Here is a 17,490-nt window from a genome sequence, read left to right as displayed (position 1 = left end):
CTGCTGCCGCAAAACAATGAATTTTGGGGCTGGAGTACGTGACAATGAATCTGATTCCAGTTCTTGTTCCCACAGCGGAATTAACCTGTTGCCTGTCTCCTCCAGGAGAAGTGCTGTGGCACGTTGGGACCCACAGACTGGATTACGTACACCTCTTTTTTCCGGACAAACTTCAATGAGACCTTCGCTCCCTGGCCGTTCCAGTGTTGTAAGAAAGACGAGAATGCGGAGATCATTAATCAGGAAGGCTGTGGTGTTGGCCACCAGGAATTCATGAACCAGCAGGTGGGAGTTTGGCCCATCTTCCCACTGCTTTACCTCTTCCTCCACCACCACCTCTGTCACCCCTCGTGACTTCCCCTCTGGAACATGGAGGAGGGGATAAAATTGGCCCCATATTTGTTCTCTGACCCAAAAATAAATTTTGGCTATTCACACTTGAAAATCTCATTAGACATACGAGTAGAGATAGGCCATTCAGCCCATTCAGTTTTCCCCACCTTTCAATCATGAACTGATCCATTCTCCCACTCAGCCCCAGTGCCTGACCTTTTCCCTGTAACCCATGATGCCCTGGCTAATCGGGAACCTGCCTTAAATACACGCAATGACCCGGCCTCCACAACCGCCCGTGGCAACCAATTCCATAGATCCACCGCCCTCCGGCTGAAGAAATTTCTCCACGTCCCCTGTTCTAAATGGACGCCCTTCAATCCTGACGTTGCACCCTCTTGTCCTGGACTCTCCCACCGTGGGGGACAACCTTTCTACACCGACTCTGTCCGCGCCTTTCAACATTCAAAATGTTTCTCTGAGATCCCCCCACTCATTCTCCTAAATTCTGATGAGTTCAGGCCAAGAGCCATCACACGCTCCTTGCATGGTGACCCTATCGTTCCCAGAATCATCCTCTGGACCTTCCTAGAGGTCAGCTCGTCCTTTTTTAAACTGCTCACGATGCTCCCAAGTGAGATCCCACCGGTGCCCGGGGCACTGTGGAAGGTGATTTGGACGGAGAGTGTTCCAACATTACGGGAGGCCCCAAGTTCTGCCGCAAAGACCTTTCGGACTCTTCTTTCGCACCCCCCCCCCACCCCCGGATAGTTGTTGGTAAATCTACCCAGGATCAGATGCATATCAGTTCATTCGGTTTTTCCTTCCTCCCCCCCCACCCCCCACCCCGTGCAGGGATGCTTTGAGTTTTTTAGCATTGCCATCAACAGTTACGCGTGGGCTGTGGCATGGTATGGATTCGCCATCCTCATGTGGACGGTAAGTGCTCACCGATCTTGTGGGCTGTGGGGAGGGCAAGAATAGCAAACATCAGAGGATGTACGTACAAGGTGGAGGGGGGAAGACGTGTGTTTATTTTTACACGGAGGGCTGTGGGGATTGGAATGCGTTACCAGGGATGCTGGTGGTGGCTGGTACAATGGAGGCATTTAAAAGACAGACTCATATAAGGGAAATAGAAGGTTGTGGGTGTGAGGGAGATAAAGTGAGATTATTGTAGAGTAGAACAGAGAACATTTCTAGCACAGTGCAAGCCCTTTGGCCCACAACTTTGTGCCGACCCAACATAAACCCACTGAATATGGACCTACCAGAGTTTTGAAGAGCTGCAACCTGACCTCACGGCTCTTGAACCCCTGAGTAATGAAGGCCAATGTGCCACCGCCCATCTTCTCAAATGCATGCGGCCACCCGGAGTGAGCTGCACACCTGGACCCTTAAGGATCCGGCCACGAACCGCGTACTCCGCCCTCGGGTCTGGCTGGCAAAGGTGTGTTACTTCAACCTTGTCTGGAAAGGGAGGAGTCACGTGATGGAGTAGTGGCCGGTCGGGGAACTCCAGCCCTCTCCGGAAAAGTTTAAAAAAAAACACAGAAAACACAAAGGCACAAACACAAAAATTAAAATAAAGTGAAAGTAAAGGTGGGAAGAAAATGGCAGCGAAGAAAGAAAAGTCGAAAGCAACGGGAAGAAGAGAAGAAGACATTGGAAGAAGAAGGTGAAGGCCTTACCTGTCCGAGGAGGCCCGCTGTGGAGAGAGAAGCCCGCTCCCTCAGGTCAGTCGAAGTCCCGAGCTCGGGATTGCAAAAATGGCTTGCGGAGCCAAGCAAAAGTGCGCAACCGCGCAAAACAAAAAAAAAAATGACGGGGGGGGGGGGGACCAGCTGAGGAGTCGATCTCCACAGCTGAGAATGACAGTCACAGCACAGCAGCAACAAGAGAACATAGAAAACAACGAGAGCAAGAAAGAAGAGAGTAAAAGGAAATCAAGGAAACAACATATGACCAACCCAGAGGAAGAAGAAGAACACAGAGAAATGGAAGGGAAAGGCAAGACAATGGATATATTTTTTTTAAAGAATATATGGAATCAGTAAAAGAATGGCAATCAGAAGAATTTAGTGAAATAAAAAGAAGAATTAAAAGTACAGAAGAAAAAAATGAATAGATTAGAGATGGTCATGTCAGATACAGGAAAAAGTGGACAAGGTGGAAGAACGAGAAACAGCCGTAGAAATGGAAGTAGAGGACAAAAGAGAAATTAGAAGAATCCATTAAAAAAGTTAAAGAGACACAAGAGCTGTTAGCTCAGAAGATAGATATAATGGAAAATTATAATGGAAGAAATAATATAAAGATAGTGGGCCTTAAGGAAGATGAAGAAGGCAAGAATATGAGAGAATTTATAAAAGATTGGATCTCTAGGGTCCTAGGAAGACCAGAATTACAGGAAGAAAATGGAAATAGAAACGGCACAGAGAACATTAGCCCCTAAACCACAACCACAACAAAAACCAAGATCCATTTTAGTAAAATTCCTAAGATATACAACAAGAGAAAATATATTGGAGAAAGCAATGAAGAAAATAAAAGACAAAAAGCCACTGGAATACAAAGCTCAAAAAAAATTTTTCTATCCAGATATAAGTTTTGAACTCCTGAAGAAGAGGAAGGAGTTTAATACAGCAAAAATGATGCTATGGAAAAAAGGATATAAATTTATGCTAAAGTACCCAGCGGTACTTAAAATAGTTATTCCAGGGCAGCAAAACAGACTATTCTCGGATCCGGAGGAAGCACGAAAATTTGCAGAACAACTACAAAACAGACAGAGAGATGAAGACATGTAACGAGAGCAAAAATGACCACAAACTATATGTATGTGTGTATATGGGTATTCTTTGGCTTGGCTTCGCGGACGAAGATTTATGGAGGGGATAAAAGTCCACGTCAGCTGCAGGCTCGATTGAGGCTGACAAGTCCGATGCGGGACAGGCAGACACGGTTGCAGCGGTTGCAGGGGAAAATTGGTTGGTTGGGGTTGGGTTTTTCCTCCTTTGTCTTTTGTCAGTGAGGTGGGCTCTGCGGTCTTCAAAGGAGGTTGCTGCCCGCCGAACTGTGAGGCGCCAAGATGCACGGTTTGAGGCGATATCAGCCCACTGGCGGTGGTCAATGTGGCAGGCACCAAGAGATTTCTTTAGGCAGTCCTTGTACGTCTTCTTTGGTGCACCTCTGTCACGGTGGCCAGTGGAGAGCTCGCCATATAACACAATTTTGGGAAGGCGATGGTCCTCCATACTGGAGACGTGACCCACCCAGCGCAGTTGGATCTTCAGCAGCGTGGACTCGATGCTGTCGGCCTCTGCCATCTCGAGTACTTCGATGTTAGGGATGAAGTCGCTCCAATGAATTTTGAGGATGGAGCGGAGACAACGCTGGTGGAAGCGTTCTAGGAGCCGTAGGTGATGCCGGTAGAGGACCCATGATTCAAAGCCGAACAGGAGTGTGGGTATGACAACGGCTCTGTATACGCTAATCTTTGTGAGGTTTTTCAGTTGGTTGTTTTTCCAGACTCTTTTGTGTAGTCTTCCAAAGGCGCTATTTGCCTTGGAGAGTCTGTTGTCTATCTTGTTGTCGATCCACGTCCCAGCTTGCTTGGCCACGGCACACGAACCATCGGTGTAAAAGGTGGGGCCAGTAGTGCGCACACTGCACACCACCCAAAAGCTCCTTTGCGCAGGCCCGAGGACAGGTCCACGTCCTCCCCCTCCACGTCCTCCCCCTCCACGTCCTCCCCCTCCACGTCCTCCCCCTCAAAAGATGCTCACAAACTCAAGCTAGCATGCTGGAACATCAGAACCATGCTAGACAAGGCTGACAGCCACCGACCTGAACGTCGATCTGCCCTCATTGCACATGAACTCCTCAGACTTGACATCGACATAGCCGCTCTCAGTGAAGTCCGCCTGGCAGATGTAGGCAGCCTCCAAGAACGCGGCGCAGGCTACACACTCTACTGGTCTGGCAAGCCTTTGGATGAACGACGCCTCTCTGGTGTAGGCTTCATGGTCAAGAACTCCATTGCCTCCAAACTCGAAAACCTCCCGACAGGCCACTTGGACCGGATCATGTCCATGCGACTCCCCCTTCAAAACAAGCGTCGCATCACCCTCATCAGTGTCTATGCTCCAACCCTCCAGGCGGAACCAGCAGAACAGGACAAGTTCTACACTGACCTGCGCAACCTCATTCAACGCACCCCTACAGCTGACAAGGTTGTCATCCTTGGCGACTTCAACGCTCGCGTCGGCAAAGACTCAGAAACCTGGCCAGGAATCCTGGGCAAGCATGATGTCGGCAAGTGCAACGACAACGGGCGCCTCCTGTTGGAGCTCTGCGCAGAACAGCGGCTTGTCATTACAAACACCCTTTTTCAGCAGAGGGACAGCCTGAAGACTACCTGGATGCATCCCCGATCCAAACACTGGCACCTCCTGGACTACGTCCTGGTGCGAGAAAGAGACAAACGAGATGTGCTCCACACCAGGGTCATGCCCAGCGTGGAAACTTCCAGGCAAACCTCAAAGCAAAGCTCGATGATGCAATCCGCCTCACGGACTCGTCCCCTGAAACCCTCTGGGATCAGATGAAGACTACCATACTGCAATCCACTGAAGAGGTACTGGGCTTCTCCTCCAGGAAAAACAAGGACTGGTTCGACGATAACAGCCAGGAAATCCAGGAGCTGCTGGCAAAGAAGCGAGCTGCCCACCAGGCTCACCTTACAAAGCCGTCCTGTCCAGAGAAGAAACAAGCCTTCCGTCGCGCATGCAGCCATCTTCAGCGCAAACTCCGGGAGATCCAAAATGAGTGGTGGACTAGCATCGCCAAGCGAACACAACTCAGCGCGAACATTGGCGACTTCAGGGGTTTCTACGAGGCTCTAAAGGCTGTGTACGGCCCCTCACCCCAAGTCCAAAGCCCGCTGCACAGCTCAGACGGCAAAGTCCTCCTCAGCGACAAGATCTCCATCCTCAACCGATGGTCAGAACACTTCCAATCTCTTTTCAGTGCCAACTGCTCAGTCCAAGATTCCGCCCTGCTCCAGCTCCCTCAACAGCCCCTAAGGCTAGAGCTGGATGAGGTCCTCACCCAGGATGAGACATATAAGGCAATTGAACAACTGAAAAGTGGCAAAGCAGCAGGTATGGATGGAATCCCCCCAGAGGTCTGGAAGGTTGGCGGCAAAACTCTGCATGTCAAACTGCATGAGTTTTTCAAGCTTTGTTGGGACCAAGGAAAACTGCCTCAGGACCTTCGTGATGCCACCATCATCACCCTGTACAAAAACAAAGGCGAGAAATCAGACTGCTCAAACTACAGGTGAATATGGGTATATATTTAAAGGAAAATATATAGAGTATAGATAAGAATTAATAAGGGAAAGAAAGGGAAGAGAGGAAGTAAGGAGGGAATTAAGAGAGTGACCTTTGTTGTATATGAAAATTAGAATTTTTTCTGGGGGGGGCTAGGTGGGGAGGAGTTACGGTCACTGCAAAATCAGTTGACGCTTGCGAGTGAATTCGCAAATCCAAATGGAGAGGGGAGATGTGGTTGCCCGACAAGGGATAAAGGGCAACTCAGGAGGGGGAGGTGAGAATGGGGTTAAAGAAATTTTAGATAGGAGAATAAGGGAAATGTTTGATGTTTTAGAAATGTTGTCTTATAAAGTGTTCAAAACAAGAAAGCAGAAATGGATAAGAAGGAAAGGTGATGAGGAGGAAACGGAAAGGGAAGATAAACAAAGTATGAAATGGCTACGTTGAACTATATGACTTTAAATATTAATGGAATACATAACCAAATCAAAAGGAAGAAACTGTTAAATTACTGAAAAAAGAAAAAATTGATATAGCATTCGTGCAAGAAACACATTTAACTGAAATAGAGCATAAGAAATTAAAGAGAGATTGGGTAGGACATCTAACAGCAGCGTCATATAATTCAAAAGCTAGAGGAGTAGCTATATTAATCAGTAAAAATGTACCAATTAAAATAGAAGAGGAAATAATAGATCCAGCAGGGAGATATGTAATGATAAAATGTCCGATATATTCGGAGTTTCGGAATTTACTCAATGTATATTCACCTAACGAAGAAGATCAAAAATTTATGCAATATATTTTTTTGAAGATAGCAGACACGCAAGGGAACATGCTAATAGGAGGGGATTTCAACCTTAATTTGGATTCAAACATGGATAAAACGGGGAAAAAAATTAACAGAAAGAACAAAGTAACCAAATTTATAATTAAATCGATGCAAGAAATACAACTTTTGGATATATGGAGGAAACAACACCCAAAGGAAAAGGAATATTCATATTATTCGGGTAGACATAAAACATACTCAAGAATAGATCTATTCCTGTTATCAGCTCACATGCAAGACAGAGTAAGAAAAACAGAATATAAAGCTAGAATATTATCGGACCATTCACCCCTGATATTGACAATAGAATTAGAGGACATCCCTCCAAGAATGTATAGATGGAGAGTAAACTCCATGCTACTTAAAAGGCAGGATTTTAGAGAATTAATTGAAAGACAAATTAAAATGTACTTTGAAATAAATACGGAATCAGTGAAAGATAAGTTTATACTATGGGAAGCAATGAAAGCGTTCATCAGAGGGCAAATAATAAGTTATGTAACCAAGATGAAGAAGGACTACAATCAGGAAACAGAGCAGTTGGAAAGGGAAATAGTAAATATAGAAAAAGAATTAGCAATGAAGGAAGATACAACTAAAAGAAGAGAATTGGCAGATAAAAAAATAAAATATGAAACACTACAAACATATAAGGTGGAGAAGAACATAATGAAGACAAAACAGAAATATTATGAACTAGGAGAAAAAACGCACAAAATTCTAGCATGGCAGCTTAAGACAGAACAAGCTAAGAAAATGGTATTGGCATCAAGGAAAAAAGACAAACAAATCACATATAATCCAACGGAGATTAATGAAAACTTCAGAGAATTCTACGAATAATTATACCAAACTGAAAACGAAGGGAAAGAAGACAAAATAGATGAATTTTTAACTAAAATTGAACTACCGAAATTACAAATAGAGGAACAAAATAAATTAACAGAACCATTTGAAATAGTAGAAATACATGAGATAATAAAAAAAACTACCGAATAATAAAACACCAGGAGAGGATGGATTCCCAATAGAATTCTATAAAACATTTAAAGATTTATTAATTCCTCCCCTCCTGGAAGTAATCAACCAGATTGATAAAACACAAAGCTTACCAGATTCATGCAAAACAGCAATAATTACAGTAATATCAAAGACAGGGAAAGATCCACTCGCACCAGCGTCATATAGACCAATATCTTTCTTTACTTAACACAGATTATAAGATAATAGCTAAACTATTAGCAAACAGATTAGCCAACAATGTACATAAAATACTAAATCTAGACCAAACTGGATTTATTAAAAAAAGACGAACAACAGACAATATTTGTAAATTTATTAACTTAATTCATGCAGTAGAAGGGAATAAAGCTCCAACAGTAGCGGTTGCTTTAGACGCAGAGAAGGCCTTTCACAGAATAGAATGGAATTATTTATTCAAAGTACTACAAAAATTCAGCTTACCAGAGAAATATATTAATTGGATTAAAGCATTATATAAGGGGCCATTGGCGAAAGTGACAGTAAATGGATATATATCAAAACAATTTAACTTAAGCAGATCAACAAGGCAGGGATGCCCACTATCTCCTTTATTGTTCGCGTTAGCCATAGAACCACTAGCAGAACTGATAAGAACAGAAAATAAAATAAAAGGGATAAAAATAAAAGACAAGGAATATAAAATCAGTTTATTTGCAGATGACGTTATAGTATACTTAACAGAACCAGAAATATCAATAAAAGAATTACATAAGAAATTGAAGGAATATGGAGAAGTGTCGGGATACAAGATTAACACAAATAAAAGTGAAGCAATGCCAATGAATAATGCGGATTTCTCAAAATTTAAGAAGGAATCACCATTCAGATGGCAAATGCAAGCAATGCGATACCTAGGTAAACAAATAAATAAAAACCTTGGCCATCTATATAAACTCAATTATTATCCACTAATGAAAAAATTACAGGACGACTTAGAGCATTGGAAAGACATACCATTAACACTAATAGGAAGGATAAACTGTATTAAAATGAACATTTTCCCAAGGTTACAATACCTATTTCAGGCATTGCCAATACACTTGATGGAGAAATTCTTCAAGGAGTTAAAGAAAATAATAAGGAAATTTTTATGGAAAGGGAGGAAACCGAGGATAGCACTAGATAAATTAACAGAATGGTATAAACAAGGAGGCTTACAACTTCCAAACTTTAAAAATTATTATAGAGCCGCACAATTAAGATACCTATCAGATTTTTATCAAACAAGGGAAAAGCCAAATTGGACTAGATTAGAACTAGATAAAATAGGGGAGAAGATACCCGAACACATATTATATAAATGGGATGAAAAATTGGTACAACGTAGGAGTTCTCCAGTATTACATCATCTGCTCAATATTTGGAAGAAGATTCATGTAGAAAGGAATAAAACAAATTACCAACTACCAAAACTAATACTGACGCAAAATCAGCTAATCCCTTTTTCAATAGATAACCTTTCCTTTAGAGAATGGGAGAAAAAAGGGATCAAAAGAATAGAAAATTGCTTTTCAGGAAATAAATTATTATCCTTTGAACAAATGAAGGATAAATATAATATAACTGACGATACAGTGTTGGCATACTACCAACTGAAATCCTACTTGAAGGACAAATTGGGAAGCAGTCTGAGGTTACCAGGGGGAAGTAATTTTGAATATGTGATTACAGACACAATGGTAATCAAAAAATTTGTAACAAACATGTATATTAAACTACAAGAAAAGGAGAACGAGGAAACAAATAGTAAAACTAAACAAAAATGGGAACAAGATCTAAACATAAAGATAAAGAATGAAACATGGGAGAAGTTATGCTCAGGAACTATGAGAAATACAATAAATACGAGGTTACGTACGATACAATATAACTGGATACACAGGCTATATATTACACCTCAAAAGTTAAATAAATGGGACCCAACAGTATCTGACAGATGTTTTCGCTGTAAAAAGGAAATGGGAACAACAATTCATGCAATCTGGACATGTGAGAAAGTGGAAAAATTTTGGGAAGATCTAAACCAGATATTAAATAAAATCACAAAAAGCAATATACAACAAATCCAGAGATCTTCCTCCTAAGTAACATAAAAAACAAAGAATTTGGACTTGATTTGGATGGTGTACAAAAAAGATTTGTTAGGATAGCCCTAGCTGTAGCAAAAAAATGTATTATGTCAGCCTGGAAATTAGAAGATAACTTGAGAATACAACAATGGTATATAGAAATGAATAAATGTATTCCATTAGAAAAAATAACATAATTTAAGAAATAATATTACAATATTTGAACAAATATGGGAGCCATACATAAAACACAATAGAGAAAACCTACCGGGGACATCTACCACCTAAAATGACAGAAGGAGAAGGGAATGAATTGACTCAGTGGAAATTCTTGTTTGTTTTTATGGAGTGACAACATTGTTTGAAGGGTTTAATGTATCTTAGATTCTGAACTTTAAATGAATGGGAGGGGAGGTAGGGAGGGTGGGATGGGAAGGGGGGGGAGAAAACGACACTGTATATATTTGAAAAGGAAAATGTATGTATCTTGATCAATGTGGTTTATAGTGTGAAAAATAAAAAAAATTTAAAAAAATCCTTGTCTGGAAAGAGGAGCTGGAGCCTGGCCATTCGGCCCATCGCGTCTGCTTCACCATTCCACCATTAGCGGATCCATTCTCCCACCCAGCCCCGCTACTCCCCCTGATCCCCTGACTGTTCAGATACCCACCAACCTCTAGATAAATGCACTTTAAATGGACATCCTTCAATCCTGAAATTGTGCCCTCTTGTCCATTGCCTCCCCTACCCTGGGAAACAACTTTGCCACATCCAGGCCTTTCAAAATGCTTCTATGAGATCCCCCCCCACCCCCCCACCATTCTTCTGAATTCTGAGGAGCCGTCAAACACCAACCTTCTACAGAATCGAGAACCTTCACCCTTCTCCCCCCCCGCCCCCCCACTTCTCTGCCCCTTCTGGGAAGACATCAATCAATTCCCCCATCCCATTCCCTCACTGCTGGGTCTGTCCAGGGCCTCATGCTCGGCCAGACTGAGGCCACCCTCAAATTGGAGGAACAACACCCTCCAACCGGATGGTATTCACCACCACTCCCCACCCCCGTCACCTTCCCCCAGCTCCCTCTCTCTCCCCGTCTCCCTTCACAGGGACAAAATGAATTTTCACCCCTTCCCTTATCCTATTCAATTAATGTTGGCCTGGACCCCTCCCCCAGCCTCCCCCCCCCCACCCCCCACCCCCCCACGTCTCTGCTCTGAGACAGGCTCAGGGCTGTAACTTGTGTGCTTCTACCACATGGTCACGGCATCTGCAGACTCTCGTGTTTCGCTCCTGATTCCGTCTGCCATTCAAGTTTAGGACTCCCGCATGAGAACGCGGGAGAGGTGCGTTGAGTGAGATGGGGAGGGAGATGTTTGTGAATTAATGTGAATTTAATTCAAAATTCTGATCAATTTTCTCCCTCTTCCAGTTTTTCCTCATGTTACTGAGCATGTATTACCTGCATACTCTCTAACCTTGGACCACGGGAAGAAGTTCTTCAAACCCATCTTCAAAACGTACAGGATTGTATGTTCATTTGGGTGTAATGGGAGGCATGGGTTTAAATGGTCAGAATCGGCTTCTACCATGCATAAAATTCATCCCTCTCCCCCCTTCCCAAAAATCTCTTCAATAGATTGGATTTTTTTTAAAAAACTTCTTAAGGGAGAGACCGTAAGACACAGGAGCAGGCCTTCGAGTCGGCCCTGCCTTTCAATCACGAGCTGATCCATTTCCCCACTCAGCCCTGGCCGTTTCCCCATAACCCAGCTAATCCAGAACCGGTCAATCTCTGCCTTAAATACACCCAATGACCCGGCCTCCACAACCGCCCGTGGCAGTAAATCCCCCAGACTCCCTTGGCTGAAGGAATTCCCCCTCATCTCTGTTCTGAGCAGACGCCCTTCACTCCTGAATTTGTGCCCTCTTGTCCTGGACTCTCCCACCGTGGGGAACAACCTTTCTAATCGACTCTGTCCACATTCGAAACGTTTCACTGGGAACCCCCCCTCCTCATTCTCCTAAATTCCACCGAGTTCAGGCCAAGAGCCATCAAACGCTCCTCGTGTGATGACCCTTTAATTCTCTGGGACCCCCCACCTCCTGATTCTCCTAAATTCCATCGAGTTCAGGCCAAGGGCCTTTCATTCTCTGGGAACCGTCTTCTGAGCCCCCTCCAGTGTCAGCACATCCTTTCTCCAACGAGGAGCCCCAAAGCGCCCGCGATGCTCCGATGGTGGGGGAGGGGAAACTATTCTCATGGCTCCCTCAAGAGAAATGCTGGGTGTTGATAATTTTTTGAGGGGGGGTTTGATAAACAATGCTTTTGCTCACATCCAACCCCACCACGAGGCCCACCTTCCCCTCTCCGCCTTCTGCAGGGACTGTTCCCTCCGTGTCCCCACCAATCATTGCCTTGCTACCCCCCCTTCCCTCGCCACCCCAAACAGGCCTTTCGAGTGAAGCGACATCTTCCCCCGTTAACCTGCAGTGGGTCGTCTATGGCATCCGGGGCTCCCGCTGTGGTCTCCCCTCCGCCGGAGAGGTTGCTTCGTCTAGCACCTCGGCTCCATCCTGCCGCCACAGCAGCCAAAGCCCTTGCTGGCCCGGCTAGACCACCCACAAATTGGAGGAATACTTCATCCTCCAAACAGAGGGCATTAATTGACCTCTCTGTCTTTCATTAACCCCCCCCCTTTATCAGGTCGAATTCACCCCCTTTTGTTGCTCCAGCCTATTCTTTGTTTCTTCCTTGAAGAAGGGCTCAGGCCCCAAACGTCAGTCATAGACCTTGACCTCGTCTGGATGCTGCCAGACTGGCCGAGTTCCTCAGCGTTTTCCTGTGTTTGTGCTACAACTTTCATATTTTGCTAAAATTGACCTGTTCATCCCTTCTCTATTTTCCTTAAATTGGAGGAATGGCCCAAGATTCCGGAAAATTCGGACCAACCCAGTCCCGACCAGTCTGGATTTTTGGACTTTGAATGCTCGTGTCACCCTGGGTAGAAACACAGGTTTAGGAAGGGTGGAGTCAATCTGTAACAAGTATCCTGCAGCACCAGAGACTAATTTTGCTCGTGTTATTGTTATGTGACCTGCTCTGTCATTTCTCCCTTGCATTCAATCACGTGTAAATGTTTTATAATCATCATTAAAGATTGTGTTTTCTCCTGGGTTCTGTCTGGCTTTCTGCTCTGAGCTCTTGAGGGGAGGGAGCTCTTGAGGGGAGGGAGGTCAGAACAGAGGCATCCATGTGGCCTGTCCAGTTTAGACAGGAGAAAGCTCCTACCTTCACATGGGGGAGGGGGGGAACAGCAGCATCGATCGCTACCCACCACCCCACTAGCCCACACATCTATGGAGCTTCACAGCACAGAAACGGGGCCTTCCAGTCTGTTCTGAACCATTGTTCTGCCTGGTCCCACTGACCTGCACCCAGTCTGTTACCCCCCCCCCCCCCCCCACAACCAGGTACCTGTCCAAATTCTTCCGAAATGTTAAAATTGAACCCACAGCTACAGCTGACAGCTGGCTCCACACTCCCACCCCTCTCTGTATGAAGTTCCCCCTAAACTTCTCCCCTTTCACCCTCAACCCGTGTCCTCTGGTTTGTATCTCACCCGTCCTGAGTGGAAAAAGCCGACCTACATTTACTCTGTCTCTCCCCCTCATAATTTTAAATATCAAATCTCCCCTCATTCTTCTTCACTCCAGAGAATAAAGTCCGAACCTGTTTAACCTTTCCCTGTAACTCGGTTCTTGAAGTCTGGGCAACATCTCAGTAAATCTTCTTTGCCCTCTTTCTATCTTATTGAGATCTTTCCCATAGTTCAGTGACCAAAACTGCACACAATTCTCCAAATTTGGCCTCACCAATATCTTATACAACTTTACCATAACATTCCAATTCCTGGGCTCAATACTTTGATTTATGAAGGCCAATGTGCCAAAAGTTCTCGTTACAACCCTGTCCACCTGTGATGCCTCTTTCAGGGAATTCTGTGCCTGTATTCCCAGATCCCTCTGTCCTACTCCTCAGTGCCCGACCATTTATTGTGTACGTCCTTTCTTGGTTTGTCCTTCCAAAATGTAACACCTCACACTTGTCTGCATTAAACTCCATCGGCCATTCTCCAGCCCATTATCCTCCGCAGTTTCTGCCACCTACAACAGGATGCCACTACTAGACACATCTTCCTTCTGCAGAACCCTCCTTGACTCCCTCGTCCACTCCCTCCCCACCAATCGCCCTGTGGCACCTTCCCCCGTGACTGCAGGAGATGTGCCACATGCGCCCACATCCCCCTCTCACCGCTATTCCAAACAGCCCTTCCAAGTGAAGCAACACTTCAATTGTGTGTCCGTGGGGGTCGCCTTCTGCATCCAGTGCTCCTGCTGTGGCCTCCTCTACTATGAAGAGACTGGGAGATCACTTCACTGAGCACCTTCGCTCTGCCGGCATCAGTAACAGGGATCTCCCAGTGGCCGGCCCCTTCAATTCCATGCACCCCTCCCATAAATTGGAGATTTTCTGACTGCGTATTCTCCAGCCAGATGGAATTAACATGGGCTTTTCCAGTTTCTGCTCGGCCCCCTCCCCATTCTCCCTCTCTTCCCCAACCCCTCAGCTCTCCCTCCTCCCCCATCCCTCCCTTCTCCACCTGTTACCTCCTGCCTGTGGGACTGCATTCCTCCCCCCCCCCACCTTTTCATTTGGGAGCCTGGCAACATTTTGCTCATACCTTGAAGGCGATCAAGCTGGAAACATTGGTGATGCATCTTTATCTTTGCTCTATAAAGTGCCCTGTTTGACCTGATTTTCTCCAGCATCATGTTTTTAAATCAATCCTTACTGTAGAACACTAGAGCAATAACAAATTGGAGGAACACCACCCTCCAAGCAGAGGGCATTAATTGACCTCTCTGGCTTTCGTCAACCCCCCCCCCCCCCCCTACCTTTATCAGGTCCACAGTAGTCTGTGCCTGGTCTGAAATCTATTTACTGAGGTCGCCTCCACTGCTTCAACAGGCAGCAAATTCCACAATTCCCCACCCTCTGGGAAAAGCAGTTTCCCCTCATCTCTGTTCTCAATCTACTCCCCTGAATCTTGAGCTGACGTCCCCTGATTCTGGTCTTCCCCACCAATGGGAACAGCCCACCTTCCACTGCCTTTCATAATTTTATACACTTCCTTCAGATCCCCTCTCATTCTTCTAAATCCCAAAGAGTCCAACCCCAGACGATTTAATCTCATCCCATCATCTCCAGAATCAAACTGGTGAACCTCCTCCAAACTCCAATACATCCTTCAAGGAGACCAGAACTGTGCTGTGCTTGAAGAATTAATTGGAGGGGAGGTTGAGATGGAGGAGAGAATAAGCCCTCTTAGGCAGTGCTATCTGTGGACAACTTGTTCACCCATTCCTGTTCACTCTTTCCCCCGCCCCCCCATCATGTCCAGGCTGTACCAGAGATGCTCGGACACCAATGCACCTGAGTGTAAAGCCCTGCAACCACCCAGGATGTCACGGGCAAAACCCTCCCCACCGTCAAGAACATTTACAGGGACCACTGCCGTCGGAGAGCAGCAGCGATCATCAAGGATCCACATGCTCTGTTCTCACTGCTGCCATCAGGAAAGAGGTGTAGGGGCCACAGGATTCACCCCCACCAGGTTCAGGAACAGCTGCTCCCCCCTCCACCATCAGACTCAATGACAAACTCAATCAGGGACTTATTTAAGGACTCTGACTTGTGCACTTTATTGATTTTTTACCTCTCTGTGATGCACAGTTTCTTTACAGTTCTTTGCATGTGTACATTGTGCACATATTTTACACTCTACCAATTAGCGGGAATTCTGCCTGGCCTGCAGGGATAAAGAATCTCAGGATTGTATGTGATGTCATACATATCTGCCAATAAATCAAATGTGGATGTGCATCAAATGTCCCTCCAAGGGAAAAATTGGAGGAACATCTCATCTTCTGACTGGCCAACCTCCAACATCAGATGGCATTAATATGGACTTCTCTGGCTTTTATTACCCCCCCCCCCTACCCCTACTGCTGCCTTTCCCCAGCTCTCTGTCTCCCTTTCTCCCTTTTCCCTGTTTTCTTTTGCACAGACATGATCATTTCTGACCTCTCCCCTCATCATATCCAGTTACCACCTTGTGTTGGTCTGGATTCCTACCCAAGCCAGCCTGGTCTGAATTCTCAGATTGTCTGTTTTATTCTCATTCTGCTTATTCCTTCAAGAAGGACTCAGGCCCGAAACGTCAGTAATATATATTGTCTCCTCTGGATGCTGAAAGAGGGGCTGAGTTCCTCCAGCATTTTGGTGACTATTTAGAGACAGAAAGACACACATGGGGAGAGAAGGGAGATCAAATCAGGCACTATCTGGAAAGTTTTTCATTCTCCCCTTGTCTGTATGGGTTTCCTCCACGTTCCTCCCTCCCTCCAAAGTGTATGGGGGTTGGAGCTTAATTTGGATGTGATTGGCTGGCTCTGGCCGGATTCAGCTTCTACCATGTTGTTAAAAAAGTACATAGTTCCCTAAAAGTATGCACATACTGTGGTAGTAGTGTGAAACACAAAAGGAGTGTCCTGGAGCGGAGGGATCTGGGGGAATGTGGTGGAGTGGAGGGATCTGGGGGAGGGTGGTGGATCGGAAGGATCTTTAGGAGGGTGGTGGAGCAGAGGGATCTAGGGGAGGGTGGTGGATTGGAGGGATCTTTAGGAGGGTGGTGGAGCGGAGGATTCTAGGGGAGGGTGGTGGATCAGAGGGATCTGGAGGAGGGTGGTGGAATGGAGGGATCTACGGAAGGACGGTGGAGAGGAGGGATCTGGTGGAGTGTGGTGGAGAGGAGAGGAGTCACATTACTGGTGTGGAATACTATTACAGCGACAGAAAGGAAAGACGCTGTGGAGGGAGTGACCACTGAAGTAGTGTGGGTGGAAGTCAGAAATAGGAAGGGGGCACCCACTGTATTGGGAGTAGACTACAGTCCCCAAAACAGCTCTCAGGACAGATTAGTAGGCGGATTTTGGAATGCAGCAGAAATTACAGAGTGGTTGTTATGGGAGACACGACTTCCCAAATATTGACCTGCTGCCTCCTCACTGCGAGTGGGATAGATGGGGCAGAATTGGTCGGGAGAGTCCAAGAAGGGTTCCCGACGCAGTTTGCGGACCAGCTGACTAGAGGATGGATCTAGAACTGTGCAGTACCCTGTTTGGGACCAGACGCTTTTGGGTTTTCTTGGTTTTCGGAACAATGGAACTAAGCAGCCCAGTAGCACCAGCAGAATCCCGGAATCAACAGTTAAAGAACAAACAACAGGCTTTCTGATCACCGACATGAGGCCACAAGTGGAAAATTCACATGAAATGATGTTTAGTACTTACCAAAAAAATCACTGCTTACAAAAGAAGATAAATGCAGCACCAAATATGAGAAATTCTCCTCGACAGCTTTTTCCAAGGTTTCCTCCAGTGTCACCTGTTTTTTGTCTTTTGCAGCCACTGATCCCAACACCTGCCCACTGCTTTTCGACCCCTCCCCTCTGCCGCCACTGATCCCCAATACCTCCCCACCGCCCTCTTGGGTCCCCAACTAATCTCCACTCCTGCCCAGGAGCCCACAGTGATTTCTTTGATGCGGACGCCACCACACCCGATGTTGAGAATGGAGTTGCCGTCGCCGACACCGGCTGCAGCCGATGCTGAAGTCTTGGACCCAGCTCCTTTTGGCCAGAAGCAAAGATTTTGTTTTGTACCACAGAGCTTTATGTTACCAAAATGGCATCAACAGAGCATCAGAGCCCCACATGGTCAAGTCAGGTGAAGATTGTTTTTCAACTTG

At 45.7% G+C, this 17,490-nt stretch overlaps 1 protein-coding gene across 1 annotated transcript in view; it reads left to right on the top strand.

The window, feature by feature from the left end:
• Positions 1-12,794, top strand: part of LOC138764289 (uroplakin-1a-like) — a 29,381-nt gene extending 16,587 nt beyond the window's left edge. Inside the window, exons 6-8 of the mRNA XM_069940013.1 lie at positions 106-285; positions 1,189-1,272; positions 11,050-12,794. Coding sequence (XP_069796114.1) covers positions 106-285; positions 1,189-1,272; positions 11,050-11,094 — 309 coding nt within the window. The 3' untranslated portion in view covers positions 11,095-12,794. The remainder of the gene's footprint in view (positions 1-105; positions 286-1,188; positions 1,273-11,049) is intronic.
• Positions 12,795-17,490: the final 4,696 nt, after the last annotated feature.

The sequence above is a fragment of the Narcine bancroftii genome, chromosome 5, assembly GCF_036971445.1.
Source record: "Narcine bancroftii isolate sNarBan1 chromosome 5, sNarBan1.hap1, whole genome shotgun sequence".
In the NCBI taxonomy this organism is placed as follows: Eukaryota; Metazoa; Chordata; class Chondrichthyes; order Torpediniformes; family Narcinidae; genus Narcine; species Narcine bancroftii.
This window is presented reverse-complemented; position numbering and strand designations above follow the sequence as displayed.